General features: G+C 41.7%; 1 protein-coding gene across 6 annotated transcripts; it reads left to right on the top strand.

Moving 5' to 3' along the window:
• The first annotated feature begins 1,918 nt into the window (after window positions 1–1,918).
• LOC111842680 (stomatin-like) lies at window positions 1,919–20,757 on the top strand. Of its 6 annotated transcripts, none has more exons than XM_023809558.2 (11): window positions 1,919–2,075; window positions 2,993–4,610; window positions 5,673–5,818; window positions 6,807–6,992; window positions 7,156–7,234; window positions 7,656–7,780; window positions 8,410–8,611; window positions 8,731–8,820; window positions 9,031–9,096; window positions 9,421–9,506; window positions 9,828–10,802. In XM_023809558.2, the coding sequence occupies exons 2-11, from the start codon at window positions 3,019–3,021 to the stop codon at window positions 9,950–9,952; spliced, it is 2,697 nt and encodes an 898-aa protein (XP_023665326.2). In that variant the 5' UTR covers window positions 1,919–2,075; window positions 2,993–3,018; the 3' UTR covers window positions 9,953–10,802. The 6 variants fall into 6 exon arrangements, 5 of the variants coding, with proteins under 5 accessions (XP_023665326.2, XP_023665327.2, XP_023665328.2 ...); XM_023809559.2 differs by having other exon boundaries at window positions 2,989–4,610; XM_023809560.2 differs by lacking the exon at window positions 1,919–2,075 and adding an exon at window positions 2,082–2,325.
• The last annotated feature ends 814 nt before the right edge of the window (window positions 20,758–21,571 follow it).

Below are 21,571 nucleotides of genomic sequence, written 5' to 3'. Positions count from 1 at the left end.
TACATTAAGTCACTCACCAGGGCCTGGTTTCCAACCCGCCTGCTACAATCAGCATGTGATTGGTACATGGTAATTCTTCCACTATGTGGAAAAAGTCTCATACTAAACATGTTAAATATGCCATTTCTGGATGGCAGAACAAGCTACCCAAATCCAACTGATCTGGAGAGTCCCCCACAGCCCTCTGTCGCTTTCAGGAACACCTCAACATCGAGCTAACATCATCCCCTGCCGTTGACTCTTACTTATTCACTGTTGATGCCTGTGAAGTTGCTTGCTTGGTACTTCCAGACACCTATCTGTGTATTTATATTCCACATGGACTTCGATCCTCTATCCATCCACCTGTTTTCATGTCCTATAGTTTCTTAAAATATGCATTATGTTGCATACTAGTTTGGGGTAAAGGAAGCTCCTTTAAGGTTGCAATTGGACTCTTGATAGTGCACCCAGTTTTTTTGGCTTTTCTTTTTGGCTCATCAGCTTGGAAGCAGGGTTGCCAACTCTCACGTTGAGAGTGACACTCACGCTTTCAGACTCGTACCTTCAGGCAGGGAATCTAATGGCAAATCTATATTATTCCATTATAAACCTAAAATTAGCTACATCAAAAGCATAGAAGTAGTTTGCAAACCCTAAAGCCCATTTACAAGGTATAAACTATCACATACATGTAAATGTGTGTCAATGTGTGTGCAGACTTGTATTGAATTGAAAATCTCACACCCTGTGGAGGGATGTTCTGACCTTTGCATTATCCTGATGGTGCTGCATTACTTTTACCGATGATCTGTACACCATTCCGTGATCTTTGAGATTACAGTTTTACTACTCCCCTGATCTGTACCTTTCTGAAATGTTTTTAACAATCCTTTGATAGTTATTCTTTTTGATCTTTGTGAATTATACAGGAATTATCGATTTTATATTGTGTTAAACATAATCACTTCGGTTTGCATTGGTAAACTCGTATATCTTTTGAACATAACCTGGAATATCAGTTAAATCTGAACTCAGTTACAACCTCTCTTTGTAACGGGCACACGCACGTATGCAACCAAAGCACTGAATGTCTTTTGGCATTATTTTTTACGAAAAATGATTCGGTTTTACAGAATCATATTGATTATGAAAGGGTCTTACATGATTTGTCTTGGTTTTATCTGATGCCAGAAAGGGTGTTAGTATGGTGTTCCTAATAATCCTTTAGGTGAGTGTGTATATATATATACAGTATATATATATATATATAAACGTATATTATATACGTATATATAATTATGTTATGGGAATAATGAATAAACGCCAACTCAACGCAAAGTACGTAAGAAATTTTAGATGATTTGTATATGAACTGTACAGAGTACTCGAGATGCGTTTGTTACTAACAGTTCTGTCACGCTCGAAGAAAGTTCATTAAAGGTTCACCAGCATGTGTGTATCATGTGGATCGCGGAACTCTAACCAAACACACGTAAAATACAATTAAAACATGGGCTTTAATGATGTTGTAATAAGAGCAGAATTTGGGCTACAGCGGTGTTTTTAAATTCTTGTCCCGACTAACCACTAGATATGCTGGTTTTTGTTCCAGCCGAGTTCTTTAAGTAGTTTTGATAGAAGAATTCGTTTAATAAATTGTGCAATGAATATTCAAGTTTACCAGCTGCATTAACTAAATACTGGCCTTAATTTTTGTGTTCAAATTGACACTGTGTTAAGTTATCGCTTAGAAATACTAAATCATTTTGATTTTCATTATTTATTAATAGTGGAGTCAATAAAACAGCGTTAATTTTAATTAAGTTTAGTTCAATTCCAATCAAGCTTATACCAACTGTTCAGTTCCACATCGTGAGTAACACCGTACTTATAATTCCATTCGAAATCACCCTGATTAATGATGAACGCAGCATGACCGAAGACCGGTAGCAAACAAGCGCTGGGACTTGGCAGTCTGGGTGCAATTACCGCCATATTGGTATCTTCATATTGGTAGCTTAACGTGAGCTCCCGCTTTCTAGTGCTTTTATGATTTCTACAACTTCCGGTTGTCTGTGTCATTATCGAGGCCGGTAAGTTATTCAGCTGTTAAGTTTAACTTGTGTATTTTTCAGATTAATTAATAGCACGTCGTGTGTCGACCCAATAACTTTAATAAAGGGGCATTCATTGGCTTGAATAAGGTTAGGTTAGAAACCGGACATGCTGTGTTTTATTTCGCAGCGTTATCTTCCCAGACAGCTGGATGAGGTAGCCAGCTAAATAGCTACGTATTTTGCTAGTGAGGTAGCGTTACACATGGTCGGAGTTAAGACGTTTTAGGTAATATCTTTACGCTATATAAACTTTTTAACCATACCAGGATTATGCGTACGAAGTTCAGGTTATTATTCCACTTCGTGTATTTAAGAGCGCACATGCTATCGAAGCTAGTGGAGATGGTTCGCATGTCGTTCGGCTAGATATTTTACACATAGAATACTGTGTGATGTCGTTCGCCCTTGATTTTAGCCACTTCGTTGCGCATTGGCCATCTGTAGCGAACTAGCGGAGACCAACCCTGAAGCCTATTGGATCTCGCCGTTTAGCCTGTTTCGTGGCCTGTACGTAGCAAAAAATAAAAACGGTCAGTTCCTTCAAGAGAGAGTTGGCGAAATCTAATAGACTTTAAAATAAATTAGTTATTGCACGGAACACACACACTCTCTCTGAAGTAAAAAAAAAATCCTTCTCTGTGCTGTTAAATATAACTATATAGACCAAATGTATACTGAAATATACATTTGGAATTTTTCAGTTGTACATTTTTTTGTGAAATTTGTTGAAAAGTGACCACGCTTGTAGCAATAATACCAAAATACTTGAATGACTGAAATGTAGCCCCTAGTTTCGGCTTCATTTACAGATGTTATATGGAAGTATATTAATGAATTCTTTAGATCCTGATCTGATGTGTCCCCCCCCCCCTCTTCTCTCTGAATTGAGTTAGTGAGACTGCAGCAGTAAGCAGGGAAGATGCTGGAGAATGAAGCAAACCTGCAGGAATATCAAAACGGGAGGAAGAAGAAAAAGAAGATGATGGTGTCAGAGAGTGATGGATGTCTTATGGAGATATCCTCAACATCAACCGTATCACTGGAACAGCTAAATGAGGGTTTGGCTGCCAGCTCAGAAACGCAGGCGGGGAAGGAGAAACATGGAAAAAAGAAGCACAAGAAGAAAATGGAGGGTGACATTGCTGAAGTATCTGCTGAGGTGTCTGTGTCTGAATCTATAACGGTAGGACAAGAAGAGGGAAGAAAAAGGAAAAGGCGGCGGAAACAGCAGGGAAAGGAGGAGGAGGATGGTGCCCCTGTGGTTTCGGAGACAGAGGGGGCACTGGTGAAGGAAAGGAAGAAGAAGAAGAAGAAGAAACGGAGTGAGATGAGTGACACTGCCGAACATGCTTCAGAGGTTCCTGACAGGGAGACTGTAGTTGCAGAAGAAAGAGTGAGAGAGAAAAAGAAGAAGAGACGGAAGGATTCTGAAATGGAGCAGGACAATAATACAATGGGTGCAGAAGAAATGGTGAAGAAAAAGAAACGGAGTGAGGTGAGTGACACTGCAGAACATGCTTCAAAGGTGCCTGCCATGGAGACTGTAGTTGCAGAAGAAAAAGTGAGAGAGAAAAAGAAGAAGAGACGGGAAGATTCTGAAATGGAGCAGGACAGTAATACAATGGGTGCAGAAGAAATGGTGAAGAAGAAAAAGAAACGGAGTGAGGTGAGTGACACTGCAGAACATGCTTCAGAGGTGCCTGACAGGGAGACTGTAGTTGCAGAAGAAAGAGTGAGAGAGAAAAAGAAGAAGAGACGGAAATATTCTGAAATGGAGCAGGACAACAATACAATGAGTGCAGAAGAAATGGTGAAGAAGGAACAGAGTGAGGTGAGTGACACTGCAGAACATGCTTCAGAGGTGCCTGACATGGAGACTGTAGTTGCAGAAGAAAAAGTGAGAGAGAAAAAGAAGAAGAGACGGAAGGATTCTGAAATGGAGCAGGACAACAATACAATGGGTGCAGAAGAAATGGTGAAGAAGGAACAGAGTGAGGTGAGTGACACTGCAGAACATGCTTCAGAGGTGCCTGACATGGAGACTGTAGTTGCAGAAGAAAAAGTGAGAGAGAAAAAGAAGAAGAGACGGAAGGATTCTGAAATGGAGCAGGACAACAATACAATGGGTGCAGAAGAAATGGTGAAGAAGGAACAGAGTGAGGTGAGTGACACTGCAGAATATGCTTCAGAGGTGCCTGACATGGAGACTGTAGTTGCAGAAGAAAAAGTGAGAGAGAAAAAGAAGAAGAGACGGAAGGATTCTGAAATGGAGCAGGACAACAATACAATGGGTGCAGAAGAAATGGTGAAGAAGAAGAACAACAACAACAACAAGAAAAAGCACTTTGAGAGGGAGGAAAACGGCGCTGGGGAAAGTTCCAGTATGATACCGTCAGATGATCTAAAGGAGCAAGGGACGCAATATAAGCTTAACAGTAAAACACAGAAACTGACCACTGCTTATGCTGTAGAGATGGACCTTGAGGGTGAGGAGGAGAACATCTCCGTCAGGTGAGTGTGGTGATTTATTAACTTAACCGGTGTGCTGGGAAAGACACGTGCTTGTTGCATTTAGCGTGAGAGAAACCCTGTAGCCCATATTTAAATCCAAGTGCACAAGTTTGAATGTGAGCCAGCATGACGGCTTCATGCTTTGTTTGTATGTCACATACGGTGCTCACAGAAAGTCTTGAGGTTTGCTTAATTCTGTAAGAATGTTGCAGATTTATTGGTTTCATGACAAAAGTTAATTGACAATCATTGTCTAAGATCTGCACTTACCTTCTGCATGGACATTTTCTTTTTATGAAGTGTCATGATGTTTTTGACTGACCCATTCAAGTTCTGTTCTTACCATTTTGCTGTCATTGCAATTATAATGATTGGCTCTCAAAGGATACTAAACACAAATGTTTGCTGTTTTATGTTATTGCAAAGGTGTTATTAATTAAAAAGCACCCATTGATGCTTCTTGATTAACTTTTTAACAGAATCACTATTTGGGCTTCAATTTATTTGTAGTTTAAATGAATGTTCTACTTAAAACTACTCTCTTGATTCTAATGTGATATATATGCAGACACAGACACACATATATAATTATGAGTAACGTTATTGTTTGTTAAAAAACCAATAAATTTGCAATATTTTTTTCATTTACGCAAGCTGTATGATTGTATGTGACTATGTCTACTGCAATGGACTGGCATCCTGCCCAGGGTGTACCCCAGCCCAGTGCCCTGTGATTGGCTTCCTGCCCAGGGTGTACCCCAGCCCTGTGCCCTGTGATTGGCTTCCTGCCCAGGGTGTACCCCAGCCCTGTGCCCTGTGATTGGCTTCCTGCCCAGGGTGTACCCCAGCCCTCTGCCCTTTTGCTGTCTGGGATAGGCTCCAGGTTCTCCCATGACCCTGGCCAGGATAAGGAGCGGGAAGATAGTAACCAGTAGCATTTTCATATTCTGTGAACCTTCCTATAAAACAGTAGTTCATGTCACAATGTAGTTGTTCTGTTAATCTTTTTACCATTATATGAACTCTGACTGATCCAAGTCTTTCTCCATATTATTTTAAAAGTGCACAGAACTTCATGGATGCTAGCATGCGGAAATGCATTGAAGAGCTGAAAAAGTTTATCCCTAATGTGGAAACGAAATCTCCTTCTGTTATTAGCCACTTGGTAAAATATGACCTGTCGAGATTCAAGATATTAAGTCAAGAAGGTAAGAATGACTTAAATGGCTAACAAGCTGTATTGAAGGGTGGGAAGGTGCTTCTGTGGGAAGCCTTGTCTCACTTCTGGAGTGCAGGGTTCAGGTGTGACGGCTCTCTGGCTTATTCCCCCTGTGTTGTGTGGGAGCCTCTCGGCCTGCCGGCCTCCCCAAAGATGTGCAGTTACATTTATTGCTCTCCCTAAATTGTTTTTAGTGTTGTGTGTGTGTGTGTGTGTGTTTCTCTGTCTGTCTGTGTGTTTCTCTGTCTGTCTGTGTGTGTGTGTGTCTCTGTGTGTGTCTCTGTGTGTTTCTCTGTGTATGTGCGCTGTGCTTCTCTGTGTGTTTCTGTGTGTGTGTTTCTCTGTCTGTGTGTGTGTGTGTGTGTGTGTGTGTGTGTGTGTTTCTCTGTGTATGCGCGCTGTGCTGCTTGGGAGACTCTCTGCCTCCCTGCAACCCAACACAAGGGAAGGGGCCAAATGGATGGCTGGACTGAAGCATAGATCTGATTGCAAGTTCTTATTGGACAATAGGATCTAGAACTGGCAATTTTTCTTAATGGAAAGAGAAAATTGAGTATTTTTCTGTTGAAATCTCTTCCTTCAAACTTGTATTGTTTAGTTTTTAGTTTTGAAAGCCATATTTAAGTATGACAAACTACTAAGTGAATTCCGTTACGTATTTGGATGCTTCACTTATACATTCATGTTAAGTTTGCTTACATAATTAGTGCCATTTCCCCAACCAGATGCACATGTATTTACAGTCCTTGATTGCGATGATATGATTAATTTATAGGAGGTTTATAAAATGCCTGAACAAATCCCATACAAACTTGATTGTGACAAAATGGGTGCCCTAAGACACCATTCAGTAGATCCCTGTGGGACAAGTTGGGATGTCAGAATACGTACAGATTCTCAGGAGTGAAATTTCTTACAAGAGAAGCTCTTATTAAAAATGAGTGAAATTTACTGCCTTGGCTTCTTCCTTTAATCAGGGGAATCTTTTAAAAGTGGAAGATTCAGCGCAGAGGAGAATGAGAAATTATTTCGGAATATCAAGGACTTCCTGGCTCTCACAGGAATAAGCAGTGCAGCCAAACTCTTCTTCACCAACCGCTACCCTGAGGAAGCAGCACAAATAAGGAACATGAAGAAATTGCACAAATTCCATTCCCAAATCGGTGAGCATCTTGACTAGCAAGTCATTGTTTCTTGTGTTTAGATGCATTTAATTTAGTTTTTACCAGCATTATGCCTGTTTCTGTGAATTTGAAAGCGCTTTATCATGAGTGGAAAATGAAATCCCTCTGAAAATGAAATCACCCTCTACGTTTATCATTCCAGCTGTTGGTATTTTCAGGTCTTGGCATGAGATCTATTCCCGTGGAAGGAAGGTCTTTGATGAATTTAACTACAAGGGCAGGTGAGCTTCTCTGTCAACCAATCCACTTAGAGAGGATAGCAATATTCCCTCTTTATATAGAGACATTGAAGTTGATGTACCAAGAATCCCTAATATGTGATTAATTTTACAAAACATAGCTGAAATAATGAGTGGCTTTTAATGCGATTGCTGTAACTCTCCCTCAGCCAGCAAAGGATAACTTCAATACACTTGTCTAATAACCAGTAAATTCAGTTTTCATTTGTGGTATTTATGCATTGGCTTATTTCCTGTTTCAAATAGTTATACTTTGTTGAGAAGAAAGGAAACGTATACTTTAAGTGTCTTCAGGTTAGGCTAAGAATGAGTTTGAGAAGTCAAATAAGGCAAATGAAACTTGTAATCAGACTGTTTGAAAGACACTGGTGTTGGTGTAAGGTGTCTCCTGCTCTTCCATCAGGTATACAGAAGATGAACTAAAAAAACTGAATAAATTGCAGAACTTGTATGGCAATAACTGGATGAAGATTTCAGAACTGACTGGTCGTAGCAACATTTCTTTGGAGAAGCGATTTTCTCAAATCGGTTGGTCCACATCAAGTGCTAACTGCAGAGGCCTCTGCCAACTTTTATTGTTTGTTCTTGGTTCTTGGTTAATTTGACAGTGTAAATTATACAAAAAAATTACAGTAAAGCTTGAAGCTGGAGAATATTTAGCAGTAACGGTATGAGCAACTTGTGGCACATCTGCATGCAGTGGTAACAGTGACTTAAGACAAAATGTTCATTAGTTCAGTGCATTCAGTGAGGTATTTGCTTGAATGCATTCAATCAATGGGAAAATTATGTTTTCAGTTATTTCCAGATAATTTTATCGTGTCCACTGGTCCCAGATTTTGTCTAGTGTGACTTTATTTAAAATGGCAAGTCGAGTAAATGTTCCATGGCCACTGAAGCTCTGTGTTTGCGGGGTTTAAATAGCAGCATGAGCTTTCCTCTAAAGCAGTGTTTCCCAATTCAGTCCTCGAGGAACCACAGTTGGTCCATGTTTTTTTTTTTTTTTTTTTTTCCCTCCCTCCGAGCTCCGTCAGACAGATCTGGGGGCCAGGAGGGAGCAAAAACGTGGCCTGTCTGTGGGTCCCCAAGGACCGGATTGGGAAACAGTGCTCTACAGTTTCAACGCAATTCATTATCCTCTAATATTGTCTTTGTAGCACATAAGAAAGGTGAGTGGACAGTGTCAGAGCAGAAGAAACTGATGAGGATTATCAAAGAATACATGGTGACACAGGTGGAGCCTAAAGATGGCCCCTCTGGGCTCACGATAAGGAAGGAGAAGCTGTACAGCAACGTGCCCTGGAAGAGCGTGTCTGAAGGCATGGAGACTCGAAGCTGGGTTCAGTGTAGAGTGAAATGGTAAGCTCCTCCTTTGGTGAAGGCAGCCGTGGGCTCCAGCACCTTCTGCATAATGGTTGTCATGAAATTGCTTTTAATTGGAATAGGATTAAGCTCCTTACTCAAAAACACAATTTCAGGATGGCAATTCTGAAACAGAAGATGACATGTGGAGCTGATGTTTATAAAGGAAGAAAATCGCTGCAGGCAAAGATCAGGTTGATCCGTGCGTAAGTATAAACACTCGCTAATGACGGCGAAAACATGGAAGCTTTTAGATAGCGGCTCAGCCTGCAGAGATTTAAGTTTGTGATTTGCATGCTGCCATTTCAGATTGTCTTGCAAAAACTGTCTTGTAAAGTGTAATTTCAGGGGCTATCAGAGCTGTCTTATGATTTGCTTAGACTGCAGCCCTATCTTACCAGGTAATGTCATTCCAGGCTGTATGAAATGGATGTTGAAGATTCATCAGATGTGAAATGGGAAGACCTCACATTCACCATTGGGTAAGATTATTCATCACGAAATGTGTATATCGATGGATATTTAGATGCATTGTCTCTTACAAATACCTAAACTTAATCTTGAATTTGCAACAAAAACAATTTTGAGTCACATTTATTTACAGACTCTTGTTGCTAGTGTCTCTGGTCAGCCAGAGCGGGTTAAGGGCCCTGATAAAAGGCCCAATACTGAAACCATTCTGCTGACAATGTAATTTCTAACTAGTGCTCCTCATCGTGCTCAGTTTCCTGGCTGTTTCCTTAGGCCAAATGGTGTGTATTTGGAATTTGAGTTTTTAATTTTTCTTTCTCTTCTGATTCTTAAAGAGATGTTCCTCCTGCCTACATACAAGCAAAATTCTACAAGCTGAAGGTCACACAAGTGCCACTGTGGCAAAGCAAGTCTTTTAGTGGTATGTTTTTGTCTATTCCAGGGGTGGCCAATCTTATCCGCAAAGGGCCGGTGTGTATGCGGGTTTTCGCTGCAACTCCCGAATTAGATTACTAATTAGAGGACTGATTGGCTGAAGAGTCCTCACACCTGGGTTTGAACAGCTGACCTACAAGTTATCCCAGCCCTTTGCGGATCAGAGTGGCCACCCCTGGTCTATTCCCTTGCTTTTCCCTTGCATTTAACTTGCAGACACTACTTTTGTAATGTTGTGGTTCCCCCTACAGGTTAGTTTAGAAAGTGCAATTTGAGCAAAACTTTAAAAGACTTTTGTCCATTTCAGATATCATTGACTTCCTGTACAATAAAGTTCTACCTAAACTGGAAAAGGATCTGAAGAATTGTGAAGAAGAATCTGTTCTCCCCAAAGACATCTTCTGTCTGTCTCAGATCTTTGATGCTGATTAAGAGTGATAAACAGTCCAAGCTGCAGAAGAATAATGACCTTGTTATCCTAGCTGAATAATGACCATGTTATCCTAGCTGAATAATGACCATGTTATCCTAGCTTTTTGGTTGTAAAATGTGTTCTTTTGTAGCAGGTTCTTTTTTCAATGACAGCCATATTTAATATTCCTGACCATATTGTATGTACATACTGCTTTTTCAACGGTATTATCTTTTTATGTACTATTTTTGCTGTATCAAAATACATTTTAAGAAAAAAAAAACAAACGTGTGGATATTGAGGGTTGCCAGAAGGAACATCTGTTGCACTGTGAAGTCAGCACGAACCTGTGCTTCACTCTCTCAGGTCCCTATTTGCATGCACGTCCTAATTGTGCTTTTTGAAGAGCAGGCTTGTTCGTATAACAAGGGCTGGGCGACTCATGAACTGCAGAGAGCCACGCTAGAGAGGGGACAGTCTAAAATTATATCAGTTTTGTTCAATGGGCATAAAGTTAAATATCTATTCAAGAAAGTATGTCAAAGAACTGCAAAGTGCCAAAACGCATCTAAAGGCATGTGAGCAACTGCACTAATCGAGCCTAACAAACAGAGAGCTGAACTCTCTCAAAAAACACAATAATAGATCAAGGAAGCCGGGCTTTTCAGTGATTTGATGAATGCAAGTCGTTCTTCACTTGCCGAAGGTTTTTTTGACATTTGATTAATGCTTTTTTGGTAATGCTAGTTGAGGAGAAAAGTCAATCTGGCATTACACTGAAACGGTGGGCTAATAATATCTAGTAGTAGGCTAATTAAAGTATCAGGTTAGTCTCCCCGATATCTTTTCAGAGGCCAGGAATGCCCTACACAAGGTTGTTCTGATATGTTCTCGGTAAATAGTACATTTCTTAGTTTAGGAAATTTCTTTGAATTAAGAAAGGTTGTCCATATTTGATGTTCCAATGTATATGAATATAAAGATGCTACGAGGCATGTAGTTAGCGTCTCTAATTTGCCCTTAGCGTGCTCTTCCATTGTGGGGGATCGGCTTTTATTCCTGGGAGAGTTTTCCAGGCTCAGAGTGTCCTTGTACTGCAGAGGAAGTTCTACATGCTATGGGTGATTAACATAAAACTATACTCTAGCACAGGGTTTCTCAACCCGGTCCTCGGGGACCACCAGACGGTCCACGTTTTTGCTCTCTCCCAATTCCCTGCCAATTGGGAGAGAGCAAAAACGTGGACCGTCTGGTGGTCCCCGAGGACTGGGTTGAGAAACCTTGCTCTAGCAGCTTTGTAAGATATGAGTATTTTATACGTTACAACGGTGCTTTGCATAGTTTTTTCCCAGGACATAAGCTCTCAGCGTTAGTACAAACAAGAGACTTTCAAATTTAAAAATACTGTAAAATGATACTCTATTCTATGACTGTAGAAAGGGTGCAAAATGTGTCCCTAATAAACGTAACTTTATATGAATTACATTCTTGGGAATATCTAGATATCGTTTGAATTTGGCAGCTTCCAGTATGAAATGATTCACTCGAATCCTGCCCCTGTCCTTACCAGGATAGATGGATGGATAGAGCGCCTTTCTCCCCCGCCTCTATTTGGTGCCCGAGTCTCGCGACGCGCGGGCGTGGGTCTCACGGCCCGACGTGACGTAACGCAGAGCGAGCGCAGTGCGGGGCTCGAGCCACAAATTTTAATCGACAAATATTACATTAAAGCCATGGAGGACAATAAAGAGACGAGGGCAATGCGAGACACTCAGAGACGAGAACGTCAGGCTGGTAAGTAATACGGTCCTTATTTGCCAATAAAAAACTAACATATAGGCTAGCCTGATGTTAAAAATGCACTTAAAATTTTCTGTAGCGATACAGATGTGGCTTCAGGGTGTTTACTTGATAAACATACATTTCTTTAATGTTAATAACTAAATATCTTGCATAACTGATGTTATAACACATAGGATGGTTTTGCGACTTAACAAAAGACAATCTATTAGGAATATTTCTGCCTAGGTTACTTGTATCTTGCGGTAGTAAGCTAGTTACACGCCTCGGTGGCTCTACATGCCGAGGCCCGGCGGCGGCGGCGCTGCGGGGGATGATGCCCAGCCTCCCCATCGGGGACGCCATGTGCGGCGTCTGCTTTGCAGCAGAAGCGGACTTTCCCTTTATTAAATATCAGCATTTTCCATGGGCGGTTTTTGAAACGAGTGCGCCATTCGTCGGATGCGCAGTTTTATTTCTTTTATCAGCTCATTTGAATGGACCATATTTCTAACTTTAAAAGTATTCAAAATGCGACCCTAATATAACAATATAGTTTCCATGTCAAACGGGAAATATGAACTTAAATATTTTATGTCGTTTCTCCGTGTTACTTCTCAACTACGAAGTCACGGGCTGTACTGGCTCCCTGTGCCGTGCAGCCATTATGTAAACATTAATGTTGTGTTCCTGAATTTATCTGCCGGTTAAAGAGAATTATTCATATGTATGATAAAGGTCCCAATATTTAATTTCGATTAATTAATCCAAGTCCCCCCAATAAATAGATCTTTATATTTCACTTGTGTCTCCCCCAATTTCAAACTCCCTCTTATGCAGTTGCATGTGTGCATGTCTCCCTAAATTCTTAACGGTGTATACATTGTTCAAGTGAAGCTAAGTTATTAGAAAATATATTTTTAATTTGAGTGCGGATTGTTGTTTAGCATGGTTTAGAATAGTTGTTTTTCCTAAGCATGGATGCTCTGTTTGTCAGCTTGGGTAGTTACCCCGATCAGCCATAACATTATAACCACCTGTCTTGTATTGTGTATGTTCCCCTCGTGCCGTCAAACCAGCTCTGACCTGTTTAGGCCTGGAATCCACAAGACCTCAGAAGGTCTCCTGTGGTATCTGGCACCAAGACATTAGCAGCAGATCCTTTAAGTCCTGTAAGCTGTGAAGTGGAGCCTCCATGGATTCCTGCATGATGTTCTCAGGGTGACTGGGCACATTATCCTACTGAAAGAGGTCACTGACATTTCAGAGTACCGTTGCCATGTAGGGGCGTATTTGGGCTGCAGTAATGTTTAGGTGGTACTTGTCAAAGTAACATCCATATAAATGCCAGGACCCGAGATTTCCCAGTATCACACTGCCTCTTGCCTTCTTCCCATAGTGCACCCTGGTGCTATCTCCTCCCCAGGTAAACAACGGACACGCACATGGCTGCCCACGTGATACAAAAGAAAATGTCACTTGTCAAACCAGGCCTCCTTCTTCCATAGCTCCATGGTCCAGTTCTGACACACGTGCCTGTTATCGGCACTTTTGGTGGTGGACAGCGGTCAGCATGCCCACCCCGTACACAGGAAGCTGCAGTGCAATAGCTGCAGTAGCTCTCCTGTGGGATCAGAACACTTGAGCTGGCCTTTGCTCCCTACATGCCTCAGTGAGCCTTGGGCACTCACGATCCCGTCGCCAGTTCACCGTTTGGCCTTTGTTGAACCAGTTTTGGTAGCTACTGACCACAGCATACCAGGAACACCCCAGAAGACCTGCTCTGGCCGTCGTCTAGCCATCACAATTTGGCCCTGGTCAAAGTCACTCAGATCCTTACACTAGCCCATCAATTTCAAGAACTGATTGTCCACTTGCCTAATATATAATGGCACCCTTGACAGGTACCATTGTAACAAGATACTCAGTGTTATTCACTTCATCTGTCAGTGGTTCTAATGTTATGGCTGATTGTGCATATAGCAAGGTTAATATGTATAGTTGATCTAATAACAATGCAGATTGACAGTTAAACCCTTATAATATTCCCACACCTGTTTTCCATAAAGATAAACTGACCAGTGGCATATGGGGAGTGGTTTGTTTGTGTCGGGTTAAAAAAAACATCACTTTCACTTGCAAGAAGCTGAGGGACAGTGTGACACCTGTGATATCTGTTGTTCTGCCCCTTTAAATGTGTTTGTTGTGTTTCTGTATGTGCTGCAGCTCTGGAGAACCCAGACAGTGACATAGGAGTTTGCGGTTGGCTTATAGTGATGTTTTCCATCTTGTTGACTGTGCTCACCCTACCGATATCTATATGGCTTGTCATTAAGGTACCCTCATTGTCCCCAACTCTGGTATTTGTTTGATAGTAATCTTTGTGTCATTGTGGTTCAGCGTAACCCAGTATACTTTTCGTGCATGTCGTGCAGATTGTGAAGGAGTACGAGCGGGCCATCATTTTCCGTCTGGGACGTATCATGCGCGGAGGAGCCAAAGGACCAGGTAGACTACTATCCTCACTCACACCATGCACGCCTCTGTTTGCCTTCAAGTGCTGGCTGAAGAAAACCAATTGGTAAATAAGACGTTGAATATTTTGCTACAGAGGTGGCTTTTTAAATGTTATATTCCTGCTCAAGTGCTACAATTTTTAATTCTTAAAAAGTTAATCTGTCTTTAAAAAGTCTTAAAATTTAAGTCTAAAAAATTGATTTGATGACCCGAATGCACAAAAGTGTATCTCTGTAAAGTACAAAGAGGAGTTTGTCCATTGCTCCAGTGTATCGTTGTGGTCGCCGCATCCAGCCTGCGACAGCTCGGCGCGAACATGGCGCTGTGATTTATAATCCTGCAGCTAGTCTCAATCTCACAAATGAACAGTGATGTCATGACCCTCCCTTGCTAGGGCACTGTGTTGTGACATGCGCTCTGCTGTTTTCGTGACATTGAGAAGCTTCTGGATAATTGTCTCGGCTCTGAAAAGGTTCCAGCTGTTGTGCTGTTAGAAACGCACCTTGTAATGGACTGGAATCTAATTAGCTGGGCATCCCCTGCCTTGTATAAAGCAGCTTGAACGCTAATGAATTTAGACTGTGTTTTTTTTTTTTATAGTGTATCTTATCTTGTCCTTTGCACGATTAAGTAGGTCATGTTCATTCTATGCAGAAGGATGGATGGATGGATGGATGGATGGATGGAAGAATAGTAACCATGATCAGAATGGCCACCATTAATCAGAACATGGTTGTAATGAGTATGTGGCTTGTTTTGTCATGTGGAATTCTGCCTGTGAAAATACAGGCCTGTGAAAATACAGGCCTCTGTCGGTGGCTCTTTTCTGTGAGACCTGATGCTTCTTTAAGTACCGTGAGGCTGAGCAGTGAATGTGTGCAACTGGATTTCAGTGCAGTTCCCCTTTATGAAAGTTCACATATCTTCACTTGCGTCGCCTTTTAAGCTTTGTCTTATACAAACAGTGTGCGTCGTCCACACAGTCTCGCTGCATTACGCAAGCAAAGGCCCTCACGCTGATAACCGGCATTTTTCTGGGAGTGAGTGGGTTACGGCAAACAGGCAGTCATCCTGTTAACACAAAAGGTCACAAACACTTAGCATTTCGCACAGGAATGTTCTCCCGAAGGAGTCTGCTTATACAGATTTATCAGATAGCATTGCATTAGCAGAAGGCTAAGAATGTGTAGAATCTGAGAAGGTTTCAGCGGCTGCTGTCCAAACATATCATTGAGAGGGATAGTCTTCTGGAGCAGATATGTGGTTTCTTCTTGCTTGGGTTAAATCGTTCACTGTACCGCTGTGTGAACTCCTTGGGGGGGGGAATGTGTACTTTCCAAGGTTAGGTTCAAACATGACTTCTGTCCTTATAGCTCCTATGGAGATACAAGCATATACTATAATATAATATCATGAAATGCAGAAAGCCTGCTGCAGTACTTCAGGAATGCCGTTATCAGCATTATCGTTATTACTGCCTGTCTTGTGTTGTTATAATGTTTGTGTAGCTGACTGAATAGCAGGTTGCTTTCCAGTAATTTGTGGTCTGCATCTTTGTGTCCCACCCAGGTCTCTTCTTCATCCTGCCCTGCACCGATAGCTTCATTAATGTAGACATGCGCACCATCACTTTTGATATCCCCCCCCAGGAGGTGAGAAGCACAAGACGGTCACCTCTGCATTTCTGCCTTAGTAAATGCCTTTAGCCTTAGTGTAATGGCCACCGAATGCGTGAAAGTTCTTGTCTGGTCTCATGTTCAAACCGTTCATTGACAGAAGAATCCAGCCTCACGAACACAACAGTACATCCACAGACAAGCTTTCTCAATAAAAAGCTACAGTAAAAACAATACATTGAAATTGACACATGGATTATTTAGTTTTAACAGTCAGATGATAATAGTAATTTTAGCTTGCAGATGTACAGTCAGGTAAGGTTCTCTTGTGAGGTTTTCTGTAAATAGATGATTTATTCATATCGCTTATCAGGAATGGTTTTATGATATTCTGCAAGGGTATTTATTTCTCAGACCATTTACATGCTGAATCTGTCCTGCACAGCTGAAGAGTTTGAAGAGAAAACTGACAAATTTTTAAAAGAAAAAGCTGGATGCATTTTAACAGCCAGAATGAAAAGCAGCACAAAGGATTTGTCAAAAGGACAATTGTTTTTTTTTTACTCTGAGATACCATATGATACTTCATTCCCGTTGCTCTGTTGTGTGTGTTTTCAGAGTGATTTTAACTCAGTTGCAATCTAACACCAGAATTTCTATCACCCTGGTGGCACGGTGGCTTAGTGGGTCATCGTTGTCCCCTGTCACCTGCTGGAGTCTGAATCCCATGTCTCTGAATTGCTTATAGCCTGTCTTATGCTCCTTGCTGCCTCGGGATTTCACAGATGGATCGATCATCATCATTACAATTAACCTTCATTGTTCTTTGGTCTGTGTTCACGCATCTCAGGTTTTAACGAAGGATTCCGTGACTGTCAGCGTGGACGGGGTGGTTTATTACCGGGTGCAGAATGCTACTCTGGCGGTGGCCAACATCACCAACGCCGATGCGGCCACTCGTCTGCTGGCACAGACGACCCTCCGCAACGTGCTGGGCACCAAAAACCTGGCTGAGATCCTGTCCGACCGCGAGGAGATCGCCCACAGCATGCAGGTGAATGCTTAAAAGATTCCTAGCACATTTTATGTTTTTAAAACCTCATTGGCATATCTGGATATATTTCATGTAGTTATTAATCAATCATTTGTCTATATTTTACCAAAATGTTGTTGATCTTCTGATCTTGAATATAATAGTTTTTTTTTTTTTTCGTTCCTGACTTTTTCCTGCTGCTTCTGTAAGTACCAGAAATGAGTGTTTCACCTTTCTTTGTAATTATCTGAACTGATTACAGCTGATAAAAAAAAAATGCCAGGGCAAGTGTTGTGTAAAGCAGATCTACAAACAGTTCTGATAAAAAACATGTGAGTTTCAGAGTTTCTTATTGGTAATGACTGGTAATGGATCTGGTGTGAATACTAGACTGTATAAGGAGGTACATTGTTTGTGATGAGTATCAGCATGGAGTTTCACTGAAGCCTTGATGACGATAGATGTCTGACCTCTGCAGTCCAGTCTGGACGACGCCACAGATGACTGGGGCATCAAAGTGGAACGGGTGGAGATCAAGGACGTCAAGCTTCCACTGCAGCTGCAGAGAGCCATGGCAGCGGAGGCTGAGGCGACACGCGAGGCCAGAGCCAAGGTACGAGCCCATGGAGAAGCTCATGCATCTAGACGGGCAAGAGCAGCCCGGCACACTGGGTACAACCATGCTTTCAAAGTACCTCATCTACCGATATGGAAATCCTGCAAAAGGACTCGCAGTAATACTCACATTGGCGAAACTCTTCTGTTTTGTTTAGTTGGGCACTTAGTGGTCATTCTGGTGGTCATGGACAAAAGCAGTCTGCTAGACGTAGCTCTGGGAACTCCTACCTGTGAACGTCGCCTCCCATTCATAGGCAAGCAAAAAAAATGCCCTACAGTCGCTAAGCTCTATTGTAATTAAGAAGGTTACAGGTTCAGTACCACAAGAGTTACAGGTTCAGTACCACAAGAGTTACAGGTTCAGTACCACAAGAGTTACAGGTTCAGTACCACAAGAAGGTACATTTATCTTGCATGTATGGATCTGTTTTTCTGCAGTCATAAATTGGTTATTGTATGCCTCTCCCCCAAAATTTTAGGCACACATTTTCATTCCATTGTTTTAATAATATTATTGATTTACGGATCTCAATGAACAAACTGACTGTCAATAACAGGCAAGGAGGACTGAATGTGACGCACAGGATATCAGAGATAAAAATAAATTATTACCTTACTGTTAAGCTGACAGCGAGATCAGTTAGTATTAGACATCCTGTGGCCTTCATAATCAGCCTTCATTATAGGATTGTATCATTTACTCTGACCTGGGTGACTTTGTGCGTTTCTTTGATATACTCACTGCCAAGCCTTTCGTATCAACTTTAAGCTAATGGGAGTTTTACATACACAAAAATGTTCTGAGGGCAAAAAGAAAAATGATTGGTTCAGAGAGATAACCAATCCGATCTTGTTCAGATGTCAGACCAACCAATCAGATGTCTTGGTCCTGCCTCTTCTAGTTGATTGGACCCACCTCCTCGGCAATCCGATTGGTTATCTCTCTGAACCAATAACTTTTCGCTCTGCCCTCAGAACCATTTTTTAGGGAAAGTAAAACTCCCACGAGCCATCTTTAACCATTAGGTCACATGACACTGCGACTCCACCTTCTCTCCCTCTCTCTTGTCGCTCCCCCCTCTGCAGGTGATCGCGGCAGAGGGGGAGATGAACGCCTCCAGGGCACTAAAGGAGGCCTCCATGGTAATAGCTGAGTCGCCCTCTGCCCTGCAGCTCCGCTACTTACAGACCCTCAACACCATTGCTGCAGAGAAGAACTCTACCATTATCTTCCCCCTGCCTATAGACATGATGCAGGGCTTCCTGAAACGCTGATGTATGTCCCAGTCATGGCCCTTCTGCTCCAGGCACACTGGATTCCAGTTACTGTGACTTACACAATGTGCTTTTTTTCATTGCAGCTGCGGTAATTAATTAATTTACCTTTTTGTGTCTTGATTTATCTATTGACGAAATGAATAACATAATCAAAATGAAATCCAGGGTTGCCAACTGTCACGCATCTTGGTGCAACACTCACGCTTTCAGACTCTCACCCTCATGCAAGAAATCTTACGGCAAATCTGTATTATTCCCTTATAAACCTAAAATGAACTACATCAAAAGTGTTGGGGTAGTTTGCAAACCCTGCAGACTATTCACAAGGTAATAAAACTGTTACATACATGTAAACGCGTGTGCATATGTGTGCACACTTGTCTTGAATTGAAAATCTCGCTCCAGCCAGTTGACCAAAGTTGGCAACTCGGTAAATCAAACTTGGACTAGAGCAGCATGGTGGTGTTGGTAGTTTTGGTAGATTTCTGCAGGTTCTCCCATCTTCATGCAGACTTCCTCTGGCTACTCCAAGTTTCTCCCACAGTGTAAACAGAACGTTTTCAGTTGAGGAAAGACTCATTTTTCAAAGTGTTAAACCAACTTTATTTTTAGTATAAAACAGCTACACTGTAATTTTCTAATTATATACATTTTTGATATTTCTGAAACTGTTTTAGAAACATTATTTTTTATTATTTAATACTTTTTGTAACTTTAGGTGAATTAGTTGTAGTTAGTGCCCTGCTATGGTTGGCCCCCATGTTGGGTTGTTCCCAGCCTTGTGCCTGTAGCCTCCTGAATAGGCTCAGAACATGGATGGCTGGATGGATAGTTGTAATAATCATTAAAAACCACGTTTAGTTAAGTATGATGATCAACTGGAAGAAAGACCATTATTTGTGGTCTGCAAGGATTTAGGTTTAAACTGTCCTGCTCTGACACCATCAGCATCCATGTGAGAAACACGGCTACAGTCACTTTTTGGTAGCTGCTGTACTGAGAGAACGAGCTTTTCAGTTGGTTGTGTCTTTTCACTGTAAAATTAGTTACTCACCATTTACTCTCTGCAGCCTTAATATGCCCGGCATTGACTGACAACCCAGTCACAGCCAATCCAATTCACACGGAATGAAACAGCAGGTTGGGTGTTGGGTTTGCTATTCTCCTTAAAGTGATGCCTAAACATCTTTTCAGTAATTTTCAGAAATCCCTGGCTCACATGCAGTTAGAATCAGTGGTAGATTTAGTTCCTTTGTCTGCATTTAGCCTAATGGGCCTAATGATTACATTAAAGTTCAATAATTAGGTATAAGTCTCACCTCTGTGTATCTACATTTGCTGTGCATATGTATGTGAAATTTACAGCCTTTAATAATTGCCATTTGTGATTGCTAATAATCAAAGCCTTGAGTTAGCGCTATGAAATTCAATTTTTTGCATTCCAAAACAATATCAAATATGCGAACTCATTGCAGTTCAGGACGCATAGTACGAATGAGTATTTTAATCTGTAAGAATTACTTATTACATGGCCATTGTCTGAGTTAAAGTACGAAATCATCTTTGGTCAAGTCAGTTGATTGAAGATGAATTTTGGTTCTTTATTCTTAACTTCATAGTTTGTTCCAAGTGATGTCATTGCATCAATTTATATGTATTTTGCATTGTATCATAGTCTAATGGTACAGAAACTTTGATGAGACACAGAGATGAGTCTCTGATGCTTAATATATCACTGGGTCTGTGATTCTGTAATAATAACCAGTGCCAAAGTCAGTTACAATGCCGCTGGGATGGAAGCTCCATTTTTTCATCCTAAAATACCCAGATGGCCTTTGCAATGGCAAATACACCCAACTATGCATTCCTACTAATGTTTTACTTAAAAAAGTCTAACTTAATCATTTCTATAATCAGTTCTAAACACAAATTGCATGTGTTGTGTGTACTTCACACTGAATGCTTTAATAAATCTTTAGACATATTTTGTGTTATGTTCATTTGTTTAATAATGGTTTTCTGAGGAAAAGATGAAATATTTTTTAATAATCGACAACCATGACCTGTACCTCATATGGCAAATACATTTTTGGATTGGACAAATATTGCAAGTAGTGTTCATTTCATTCGGAGCTTTTATCCTTTTTTAAATTGCTATTTATGAATAAACTCAGGTCAGGGAAGAGGTACTGCCTCAAGTGGAGGAGTTCAAGTATCTCGGGGTCTCGTTCAAGAGTGAGGGTAGGCGAGATCGGGAGCTGGATAGACGAATCGGAGCGGCGCCTACAGTTTTGCAAGCGCTTAACCGGTTCGTCATGGCTAAGAAAGAACTGAGCCGAAAAGCAAAGCTCTTGATCTATTGGTCCATCTTCATCCCTACCCTCACCTATGGTCATGAGCTATGGGTAATGGCTGAAAGAATGAGATCGCGAATACAGGCGGCCGAAATGAGGTTTCTCCGCAGGGTGTCTGGGCTCTCCCTTAGGGATAGGATGAGAAGTTCGGATATCCGGGAGGGCCTCAGAGTAGAACCGCTGCTTCTCCACGTAGAAAGGAGCCAGTCGAGGTGGTTTGGACACCTGGTGCGGATGCCTCCTGGGCGGCTACCCGGAGAGGTTTTCCGTGCATGTCCTACAGGGAGGAGGCCCCAGGGCAGGCCCAGGACTCCCTGGAGGGATATCTCTCGGCTAGCCTGGGAACGCCTCGGTGTCCCCCCCGAGGAGCTGGTAGAGGTAGCTGGGGAGAGGGAGGTCTGGGTGTCTCTCCTGAAGCTGCTACCCCCGCGACCCAAACCCCGG

The sequence above is a fragment of the Paramormyrops kingsleyae genome, chromosome 2 (genome assembly GCF_048594095.1).
Source record: "Paramormyrops kingsleyae isolate MSU_618 chromosome 2, PKINGS_0.4, whole genome shotgun sequence".
Classification (NCBI taxonomy): domain Eukaryota; kingdom Metazoa; phylum Chordata; class Actinopteri; order Osteoglossiformes; family Mormyridae; genus Paramormyrops; species Paramormyrops kingsleyae.
This window is presented reverse-complemented; position numbering and strand designations above follow the sequence as displayed.